At 41.2% G+C, this 12,373-nt stretch overlaps 1 protein-coding gene across 1 annotated transcript in view; it reads right to left on the reverse strand.

Annotated features, from left to right (window-relative positions):
- Nucleotides 1-4,056: 4,056 nt before the first annotated feature.
- LOC135508504 (protein-tyrosine kinase 2-beta-like) overlaps nt 4,057-12,373 on the reverse strand; it is a 71,436-nt gene continuing 63,119 nt past the window's right edge. The window contains exons 28-30 of the mRNA XM_064928753.1: nt 8,612-8,746; nt 4,736-4,816; nt 4,057-4,491 (exon numbers count right to left, since the gene is read on the reverse strand). Of these exons, the coding sequence (XP_064784825.1) occupies nt 4,285-4,491; nt 4,736-4,816; nt 8,612-8,746 (423 nt within the window). The 3' untranslated portion in view covers nt 4,057-4,284. The remainder of the gene's footprint in view (nt 4,492-4,735; nt 4,817-8,611; nt 8,747-12,373) is intronic.

Raw genomic sequence — 12,373 nt, forward strand, 5'->3', positions numbered from 1 at the left:
ATGTTTATAAATGCATGGGGGGACACTTCTGGGTAAAGGGTGGAGAATGGGAACACAGCAGAGTATTTCTGGGCCGATTGGTCTGTGTTCTCTGGGTTAGCAGTTCACGACACTCTTAAAAAAAACACCAGCAGAGCCCCCTCTGCTGGTGAGAACTGGAAAGGGAGGCTTTGTGTGTTTGCGTGTGTGTGTGTGTGTGTGTGTGTGTGTGTGTGTGTGTGTGTGTGTGTTTGCGTGTGTGTGCACTAGTTTTCCTACATTATAAGCACCCCAATGTCCTCACATTTCACCTTAATATCCTGAAAAGGTAGGAAAACAAGAACTGTTTAAAAAGTCAGGTCCTGAATATGTTAAAGTGCTAATTTAAGTTTAAGGGTTAGGTTTAGGTTTAAGAGAAAATATAATTGGTAATGGTTGAACATTTTTATACTCCAAACAGTCCTGATTACAGCATGTTAGTCATTTAGCACACCCTCTTATCCAGAGCGACTTACAGGTCATTCATCTTCAGATAGCTAGGTGAGACAACCACATCTCACAGTAGTTAGTATATTCATCTTCAGATAGCTAGGTGAGACAACCACATCTCACAGTAGTTAGTATATTCATCTTCAGATAGCTAGGTGAGACAACCATATATCACAGTAGTTAGTATATTCATCTTCAGATAGCTAGGTGAGACAACCACATCTCACAGTAGTTAGTATATTCATCTTCAGATAGCTAGGTGAGACAACCACATCTCACAGTAGTTAGTATATTCATCTTCAGATAGCTAGGTGGGACAACCACATATCACAGTAGTTAGTATATTCATCTTCAGATAGCTAGGTGAGACAACCACATCTCACAGTAGTTAGTATATTCATCTTCAGATAGCTAGGTGAGACAACCACATATCACAGTAGTTAGTATATTCATCTTCAGATAGCTAGGTGGGACAACCACATATCACAGTAGTTAGTATATTCATCTTCAGATAGCTAGGTGAGACAACCACATATCACAGTAGTTAGTATATTCATCTTCAGATAGCTAGGTGGGACAACCACATATCACAGTAGTTAGTATATTCATCTTCAGATAGCTAGGTGGGACAACCACATATCACAGTAGTTAGTATATTCATCTTCAGATAGCTAGGTGAGACAACCACATATCACAGTAGTTAGTATATTCATCTTCAGATAGCTAGGTGAGACAACCACATCTCACAGTAGTTAGTATATTCATCTTCAGATAGCTAGGTGGGACAACCACATATCACAGTAGTTAGTATATTCATCTTCAGATAGCTAGGTGAGACAACCACATATCACAGTAGTTAGTATATTCATCTTCAGATAGCTAGGTGAGACAACCACATCTCACAGTAGTTAGTATATTCATCTTCAGATAGCTAGGTGAGACAACCACATATCACAGTAGTTAGTATATTCATCTTCAGATAGCTAGGTGAGACAACCACATATCACAGTAGTTAGTATATTCATCTTCAGATAGCTAGGTGGGACAACCACATATCACAGTAGTTAGTATATTCATCTTCAGATAGCTAGGTGAGACAACCACATATCACAGTAGTTAGATATATAGGTCATCTTCAGATAGCTAGGTGAGACAACCACATATCACAGTAGTTAGTATATTCATCTTCAGATAGCTAGGTGGGACAACCACATATCACAGTAGTTAGTATATTCATCTTCAGATAGCTAGGTGAGACAACCACATATCACAGTAGTTAGTATATTCATCTTCAGATAGCTAGGTGGGACAACCACATATCACAGTAGTTAGTATATTCATCTTCAGATAGCTAGGTGAGACAACCACATCTCACAGTAGTTAGTATATTCATCTTCAGATAGCTAGGTGAGACAACCACATATCACAGTAGTTAGTATATTCATCTTCAGATAGCTAGGTGGGACAACCACATATCACAGTAGTTAGTATATTCATCTTCAGATAGCTAGGTGAGACAACCACATATCACAGTAGTTAGTATATTCATCTTCAGATAGCTAGGTGAGACAACCACATATCACAGTAGTTAGTATATTCATCTTCAGATAGCTAGGTGAGACAACCACATATCACAGTAGCTAGTATATTCATCTTCAGATAGCTAGGTGAGACAACCACATATCACAGTAGTTATTATATGCATCTTCAGATAGCTAGGTGAGACAACCACATCTCACAGTAGTTAGTATATTCATCTTCAGATAGCTAGGTGGGACAACCACATATCACAGTAGTTAGTATATTCATCTTCAGATAGCTAGGTGAGACAACCACATATCACAGTAGTTATTATATGCATCTTCAGATAGCTAGGTGAGACAACCACATATCACAGTAGTTAGTATATTCATCTTCAGATAGCTAGGTGAGACAACCACATATCACAGTAGTTAGTATATTCATCTTTAGCTAGGTGAGACAACATATCACAGTAGTTAGTATATTCATCTTCAGCTAGGTGAGACAACCACATATCACAGTAGTTAGATATTCATCTTCAGATAGCTAGGTGAGACAACCACATCTCACAGTAGTTAGTATATTCATCTTCAGATAGCTAGGTGAGACAACCACATCTCACAGTAGTTAGTATATTCATCTTCAGGAGGTGGACAACCACACTCACAGTAGTTAGTATATTCATCTTCAGATAGCTAGGTGGGACAAACATATCACAGTAGTTAGTATATTCATCTTCAGATAGCTAGGTGGGACAACCACATATCACAGTAGTTAGTATATTCATCTTCAGATAGCTAGGTGAGACAACCACAGGGATCACAGTGTTAGTATATTCATCTTCAGATATCATCTCAGGGGAAGGTGGACAGGGACATATCACAGTAGTTAGTATATTCATCTTCAGATAGCTAGGTGAGACAACCACATCTCACAGTAGTTCGTATATTCATCTTCATATAGCTAGGTGGGACAACCACATATCAGTCTTCGTCAGTACACTTTCCATCAGAGTTACTATCAGCAGTCAGAGCTAGTAAGGGGAAAAGTCACGCGTTAGATCACTCTTTGTAATTCTTTTACGGGGCAAGGGATAGGGAGCTGGTGCTGTGGGATTATTTAAGATATTCATTTGAGGAGGTAGGGTTTCAGATGTTTTCAGGAGATGGGCATGGACTCTGCTGTCCTAGTGTCAGGGGGAAGATGGACAGGGACTCTGCTGTCCTATCGTCAGGGGGAAGATGGACAGGGACTCTGCTGTCCTATCGTCAGGGGGAAGATGGACAGGGACTCTACTGTCCTAGTGTCAGGGGGAAGATGGACAGGGACTCTGCTGTCCTATCGTCAGGGGGAAGATGGACAGGGACTCTGCTGTCCTATCGTCAGGGGGAAGATGGACAGGGACTCTGCTGTCCTAGACAGGGACTCTGCTGTCCTAGACAGGGACTCTGCTGTCCTAGACAGGGACTCTGCTGTCCTAGACAGGGACTCTGCTGTCCTATCGTCAGGGGGAAGATGGACAGGGACTCTGCTGTCCTATCGTCAGGGGGAAGATGGACAGGTACTCTGATGTCCTATCGTCAGGGGGAAGATGGACAGGGACTCTGCTGTCCTAGACAGGGACTCTGCTGTCCTAGACAGGGACTCTGCTGTCCTAGACAGGGACTCTGCTGTCCTAGACAGGGACTCTGCTGTCCTAGACAGGGACTCTGCTGTCCTATCGTCAGGGGGAAGCAGTTTCCACCTTTGCCAGAGAAGAGCTTGGACTGGGTTGAGCGGGAGCTGTCCTCCCGTAGGGGTGGGAGGGCAGAGACCAGAGGTGATTTATCTAAGGTCAGGGCATGTACCTGTATAAAAGTGGTTAGTGGGACCGGAAGCCATATCTAGTCTCTCAGCAGTGAGACCACTGAGACTCAGCTTCTCTCACACACACACACACACACACACACACACACACACACACACACACACACACACACACACACACACACACACACACACACACACACACACACACACACACACACACACACACACACACACACACACACACACACACACACACACTTTATTTACCATGGTGAAACACTGTTTATTTATTATCTCTCTGTCTCTCCGTACCAAACATCTAAAATAAAACACAGTAAAAAAAAAAGCCCAAACAGTAAAATATAGAATACATTCAAATAGGGACAACAAGCTCTGCTAAATGTCTTACTGAAAATCTAAATCAGCATCTGTAAAATGTTCTATAAGGTACATGAAGGAAGTGAAGTGTGTGTGTGTGTGTGTGGTTTATGGCTTGGCCAGGTTAGCTTTAATCCTAGCCTGGTCCACGGCATCTAGAAGGTTCTTGGAGTCCAGGGCCAAGGTGTGGGCGACGCCCAACATCTGCCTCTGACACTCCCCCTTCAGTGATGTCACAGAGTTCTGCTGGACCAATCTCATCTTAGCGATTAACTCCCCCAGATCCTTATTCAGTAGCCTCTCAGTTCCCTCGATCTGGAGGAGAGAAGGGGGGAGGGAGGAGGAGAGAAGGGGAGGAGAATCTTCAATTACATTTCCTTGATTTCTTGCAAACCCCTTTCCTCGCCTCCTCAAAACCCATTCAATTAGAAGTCCCTCCCCTCTGAATAATCAAGGAAATGGAATTGAGATTCTCCTAGAGAGAGAGAGAGAGAGCACGAGGCCATGTTTGTTTTGTTTGGGGTCAATGTAAATATAACAAATAGAGCCATACGGTTACCTCTGTTCTGGCAGAGCTGTGCAGTGATGGTAGAACTTCATCAACACTACGGATCAGACTACGCAGAGTTAACCCCACGGCCTGACAGAGAGAGAGACACATATTGAGAGAGAGACACATATTGAGAGAGAGAGACACATATATAGAGAGAGAGACACATATTGAGAGAGAGAGACACATATATATAGAGAGAGACACACATTGAGAGAGAGACACATTGAGAGAGAGACACATATATATATAGAGAGAGAGACACATATTGAGAGAGAGACACATATAGAGAGAGAGAGACACATATAGAGAGAGAGAGACACATATTGAGAGAGAGACACATAGAGAGAGAGAGACACATATACAGTGCCTTGCGAAAGTATTCGGCCCCCTTGAACTTTGCGACCTTTTGCCACATTTCAGGCTTCAAACATAAAGATATAAAACTGTATTTTTTTGTGAAGAATCAACAACAAGTGGGACACAATCATGAAGTGGAACAACATTTATTGGATATTTTAAACTTTTTTAACAAATCAAAAACTGAAAAATTGGGCGTGCAAAATTATTCAGACCCCCTAAGTTAATACTTTGTAGCGCCACCTTTTGCTGCGATTACAGCTGTAAGTCGCTTGGGGTATGTCTCTATCAGTTTTGCACATCGAGAGACTGAAATTTTTTCCCATTCCTCCTTGCAAAACAGCTCGAGCTCAGTGAGGTTGGATGGAGAGCATTTGTGAACAGCAGTTTTCAGTTCTTTCCACAGATTCTCAATTGGATTCAGGTCTGGACTTTGACTTGGCCATTCTAACACCTGGATATGTTTATTTTTGAACCATTCCATTGTAGATTTTGCTTTATGTTTTTTATCATTGTCTTGTTGGAAGACAAATCTCCGTCCCAGTCTCAGGTCTTTTGCAGACTCCATCAGGTTTTCTTCCAGAATGGTCCTGTATTTGGCTCCATCCATCTTCCCATCAATTTTAACCATCTTCCCTGTCCCTGCTGAAGAAAAGCAGGCCCAAACCATGATGCTGCCACCACCATGTTTGAAAGTGGGTATGGTGTGTTCAGGGTGATGAGCTGTGTTGCTTTTACGCAAAACATAACGTTTTGCATTGTTGCCAAAAAGTTCAATATTGGTTTCATCTGACCAGAGCACCTTCTTCCACATGTTTGGTGTGTCTCCCAGGTGGCTTGTGGCAAACTTTAAACGACACTTTTTATGGATATCTTTAAGAAATGGCTTTCTTCTTGCCACTCTTCCATAAAGGCCAGATTTGTGCAATATTCGACTGATTGTTGTCCTATGGAAAGAGTCTCCCACCTCAGCTTTAGATATCTGCAGTTCATCCAGAGTGATCATGGGCCTCTTGGCTGCATCTCTGATCAGTCTTCTCCTTGTATGAGCTGAAAGTTTAGAGGGACAGCCAGGTCTTGGTAGATTTGCAGTGGTCTGACTCCTTCCATTTCAATATTATCGCTTGCACAGTGCTCCTTGGGATGTTTAAAGCTTGGGAAATCTTTTTGTATCCAAATCCGGCTTTAAACTTCTTCATAACAGTATCTCGGACCTGCCTGGTGTGTTCCTTGTTCTTCATGATATTCTCTGCGCTTTTAACGGACCTCTGAGACTATCACAGTGCAGGTGCATTTATACGGAGACTTGATTACACACAGGTGGATTGTATTTATCATCATTAGTCATTTAGGTCAACATTGGATCATTCAGAGATCCTCACTGAACTTCTGGAGAGAGTTTGCTGCACTGAAAGTAAAGGGGCTGAATAATTTTGCACGCCCAATTTTTCAGTTTTTGATTTGTTAAAAAAGTTTAAAATATCCAATAAATGTTGTTCCACTTCATGATTGTGTCCCACTTGTTGTTGATTCTTCACAAAAAAATACAGTTTTATATCTTTATGTTTGAAGCCTGAAATGTGGCAAAAGGTTGCAAAGTTCAAGGGGGCCGAATACTTTCGCAAGGCACTGTATATATAGAGAGACACATATTGAGAAAGAGAGACACATATTGAGAGAGAGACACATATTGAGAGAGAGAGACACATATTGAGAGAGAGAGACACATATTGAGAGAGAGAGACACATATTGAGAGAGAGACACACATTGAGAGAGAGACATATTGAGAGAGAGACACATATTGAGAGAGAGACACATTGAGAGAGAGAGAGACATATATATAGAGAGAGACACACATTGAGAGAGAGACACATATATAGAGAGAGACACATATTGAGAGAGATATACACATATTTAGAGAGAGACACATATTGAGAGAGAGAGAGAGAGAGAGAGAGAGAGACATATATATAGAGAGAGACACACATTGAGAGAGACACATATATATAGAGAGAGAGACACACATTGAGAGAGAGACACATATTGAGAGAGAGACACATATATATAGAGAGAGACACATATTGAGAGAGAGAGACACATTGAGAGAGAGACACATATATATAGAGAGAAACACATATATAGAAGAGAAGGAGAAAAAGAGAGAGACACATATATATAGAGAGAGACACATATATAGAAGAGAAGGAGAAAAAGAGAGAGACACATATAGAGAGAGACACATATATAGAAGAGAAGGAGAAAGAGAGAGAGAGATACACATATATAGAGAAGAGAAGGAGAAAGAGAGAGAGATACACATATATAGAGAAGAGAAGGAGAAAGAGAGAGAGATACACATATATAGAGAAGAGAAGGAGAAAGAGAGAGAGAGAGACACATATATAGAGAAGAGAAGGAGAAAGAGAGAGAGAGACACATATATAGAGAAGAGAAGGAGAAAGAGAGAGAGAGAGAGACACATATATAGAGAAGAGAAGGAGAAAGAGAGAGAGAGACACATATATAGAGAAGAGAAGGAGAAGAGAGAGAGAGAGACACATATATAGAGAAGAGAAGGAGAAGAGAGAGAGACATATATAGAGAAGAGAAGGAGAAAAAGAGAAAGAGACATATATAGAGAAGAGAAGGAGAAAAAGAGAGAGAGACACATATATAGAGAAGAGAAGGAGAAAAAGAGAGAGAGAGACACATATATAGAGAAGAGAAGGAGAAAGAGAGAGAGAGAGACACATATATAGAGAAGAGAAGGAGAAGAGAGAGAGACATATATAGAGAAGAGAAGGAGAAGAGAGAGAGACATATATAGAGAAGAGAAGGAGAAAAAGAGAAAGAGACATATATAGAGAAGAGAAGGAGAAAAAGAGACATATATAGAGAAGAGAAGGAGAAAAAGAGAGAGACACATATAGAGAAGAGAAGGAGACACATATAGAGAAGAGAAGGAGAAAAAGAGACATATATAGAGAAGAGAAGGAGAAAAAGAGAGAGACACATATAGAGAAGAGAAGGAGAAAAAGAGAGAGAGCGACACATATAGAGAAGAGAAGGAGAAAAAGAGAGAGAGCGACACATATAGAGAAGAGAAGGAGAAAAAGAGAAAGAGACATATATAGAGAAGAGAAGGAGAAAAAGAGACATATATAGAGAAGAGAAGGAGAAGAGAGAGACACATATAGAGAAGAGAAGGAGAAAAAGAGAAAGAGACATATATAGAGAAGAGAAGGAGAAAAAGAGACATATATAGAGAAGAGAAGGAGAAGAGAGAGAGACATATATAGAGAAGAGAAGGAGAAAAAGAGAAAGAGACATATATAGAGAAGAGAAGGAGAAAAAGAGAGAGAGCGACACATATAGAGAAGAGAAGGAGAAAAAGAGAGAGAGCGACACATATAGAGAAGAGAAGGAGAAAAAGGAGGGGGCAAGAGATTCAAAATAAAAACAAAACAATTTCAGAGGGATTGGAACTGAAGACTGTGCAAACACACAAAGACACCACGACTTACCTTGACAGCGTTGGGGTATTCTGAGGGGGGCAGTGTGTTGACATCATTCTTCAGTTGCACCACATCTCTCACCATCGCCATGACACCCACATACACCTGGTCATCTGTCCTGTCGAGCTCTGCCGTGGCTGTAGGCTGGTCAACACACATATATGTCAATCAACTCTGTCCAACCAATCAGCTGCAGGTAAGGTATCTATTTAAAGCAATAAGGCATGAGGGGGTGTGGCACAGTTGAAGTCGGAAGTTTACATACATACCTTAGCCAAATACATTTACACTCAGATTTGAACAATTCCTGACAATTAATCCTAGTAAAAATTCCCTGTTTTAGGTCAGTTAGGATCGCCACTTTATTTTAAGAATGTGAAATGTCAGAATAATAGTAGAGAGAATCTGCTTTTATTTCTTTCATCACATCCCCAGTGGGTCAGAAGTTTACATACCTTCGATTAGTATTTGGTATCTGGACGTGGTTTGCCAGGACCTCCAACAGCCGAAGCTAAGTAGTAACATTAACACGATGCCTTCTAATTGCAGTCGCTGTACTCATAATATTCAGGAGAACGATCGCCTTACGGCGTTAAACAATGCAACCTAATATAATGTTTACATACCCTACATTATTCATCTCATAGGCATACGTATATACTGTACTCTATATCATCTACTGCATCCTTATGTAATACATGTATCACTAGCCACTTTAACTATGCCACTTTGTTTACGTACTCATCTCATATGTACTTAATTTTTTATTTTACTAGGGAGAACCGGTTGAAAGTTTCTGTCGGCTGAATGCTAACCATGTGTACTAGGCAAGTCAGTTAAGAACAAATTCTTATTTTCAATGAGGGCCTACCGGGGAACAACGGGTTAACTGCCTTGTTCAGGGGCAGAACGACAGATTTTGTACCTTGTCAGCTCGGGGTTTTGAACTTGCAACCTTTCGGTTACTAGTCCAATGCTCTAACCACTAGGCTACCCTAGTATATACTGTACTCAATACCATCTACTGTATATTGCCTATGCTGCTCTGTACCATCACTCATTCATATATCTTTATGTACATATTCTTTATCGCCTTACACTGTGTATAAGACAGTAGTTTTGGAATTGTTAGTTAGATTACTTGTTGGTTATTACTGCATTGTCTGAACTAGAAGCACAAGCATTTCGCTACACTTGCATTAACATCTGCTAACCATGTGTATGTGACAAATAAAACTTGATTTGATTTGATTTGCTACAAGCCCAGCTTCAGACGCAATCGTTAGGCAGAGGGTCATTTCAGTGTAGGGAAGGATGAAACAGCATCTGTGCCACCAGTAAGTACAGATAGTAACGTTAGTATAACTCCCCTGGCACGGTCCCCGCAGCCAGACAACTTTCTCATGGCTTCTGGAAGGAAATGCTGTAGGAACGCTCAACCGGTGTCACTCATTCAGCCGACAGAAACTTTCAACCGGTTCTCCCAAGTAAGCAACGAGTTGGGAGTCCGAGGCCGAGCCTTCTCTGGTCTCTCCTCCTCCCGTTACGGGGTCTGAGATGCCGAGGCTTCCAACCATTAGCTCTGACAAATTGAAAACCCTAGTCATTGGCGACTCCATTACCCGCAGTATTAGACTTAAAACAAATCATCCAGCGATCATACACTGTTTACCAGGGGGCAGGGCTACCGACGTTAAGGCTAATCTGAAGATGGTGCTGGCTAAAGCTAAAACTGGCGAGTGTAGAGATATTGTTATCCACGTCGGCACCAACGATGTTAGGATGAAACAGTCAGAGATCACCAAGCGCAACATAGCTTCTGCGTGTAAATCAGCTAGAAAGATGTGTCGGCATCGAGTAATTGTCTCTGGCCCCCTCCCAGTTAGGGGGAGTGATCAGCACTACAGCAGAGTCTCACAACTCAATCGCTGGTTGAAAACTGTTTTCTGCCCCTCCCAAGAGATAGAATTTGTAGATAATTGGCCCTCTTTCTGGGACTCACCCACAAACTCTGGGACTCACCCACAAACTCTGGGAGTCACCCACCAAGCCTGGTCTGTTGAGGAGTGACAGACTCCATTCTAGCTTTTATTTTACCTTTATTTAACTAGGCAAGTCAGTTAAGAACAAATTCTTATTTTCAATGACGGCCTAGGAACAGTGGGTTAACTGCCTGTTCAGGGGCAGAACGACAGACTTGTACCTTGTCAGCTCGGGGGTTTGAACTTGCAACCTTCCAGTTACTAGTCCAACGCTCTAACCACTAGGCTACCCTGCCGCCTCAATAGGGTGCAGGCCAGGCAGCAAGCTGTTAGCCAGCCTGCCAGCTTAGTGGTGTCTGCCACTAGCACAGTCAGTGTTGTCAGCTCAGCTATCCCCATTGAGACCGTGTCTGTGCCTCGATCTAGGTTGGACATAACTAAACATGGCGGTGTTCACCTTAGCATTCTCACTGCACGGAAGACCTCCTCCATTCCTGCCATTATTGAAAGAGATTGTGACACCTCACATCTCAAAATAGGGCGACTTAAATGTTAGATACCTCACTTCCAAGGCAGTTATAGTCAATGAACTAATCACTGATCATAATCTTGATGTGATTGGCCTGACTGAAACATGGTTTAACCTCTCTTGGGTAGGGGGCAGTATTTTGACATCCAGATGAAAAGTGTGCCCAAAGTAAACTGCCTGTTACTGTTACAGAAGCTAGGATTTGCATATAATTATATAAATATTTGTATAGAAAACACCCTAAAGTTTCTAAAACTGTTCAAATTATATCTGTGAGTATAATAGAACTGATATGGCGAAACCCTCAGGACAAACCATCCCCCCCTCAAAAAGAATCAGCCTACCCCTATTTTCAATGGCTATCACTTTTATTATAAGTCCTCCCAGATTGCAGTTCCGAGGGCTTCCACTAGATGTCAACAGTCTTTAGAAAGAGTTTCAGGCTGTTTTTTGGAAAAATGAGCCAGAAAATTTAGTTTTTCTAGGTGGCTTCCATTTTGACTGTAGTGTTTCCAAACGCATGGAAGAGAGTGCATTCTTTGTTATTTTTCTCCGGTAAAGACAATAACGATTCTCTGTCTTAAATTACATAGTTTATTTATGTATTAGGGTACCTAAGGCTTGATTATAAATGTTGTTTGACTAGTTTGGAAAAGTTTATTAGTACGTTTGGGATTCATTTTGTATGCATTTTGATGGAGGGAAACTGGTTGGATTATTGACTGAAGCATGCCAGCTAAACTGAGTTTTTATGGATATAAAGAAGGACATTATCGAATAAAAGGACCATTTATGATGTAACTGGGACCTTTTGGAGTGCCAACAGAAGAAGATCATCAAAGGTAAGGCATTTTTCATATCGCTATTTCTGACATTCGTGTCACACCTGCCTGGTTGAAATATGTTTTTCATGTGTTTGTATGTGGGGCGCTGTCCTCAGGTAATCTCATGGTGTTCTTTTGCCGTAAAGCAATTTTGAAATCTAACACAGCGGCTGGATTAACAAGAAGCTAAGCTTTATTTTGATGTATTACACTTGAATATATATATATATATATATATATATATATATATATATTAAATATTTATAATTCTGTCGTTTGAATTTCGCACTCTGTGATTTCACGCTACCGTCCTGCCCATAAGAAGTTAAGCCTGATGAATTTACTGTGTTAAATGAGGCCTCACCTCTTGGTTACACTAGCGACCATATCCTCTTCACATCCCACAAAGGTGGAGGTGTTGCTAACATTAACGATA

This window comes from Oncorhynchus masou, chromosome 21 (genome assembly GCF_036934945.1).
Source record: "Oncorhynchus masou masou isolate Uvic2021 chromosome 21, UVic_Omas_1.1, whole genome shotgun sequence".
NCBI lineage: Eukaryota > Metazoa > Chordata > Actinopteri > Salmoniformes > Salmonidae > Oncorhynchus > Oncorhynchus masou.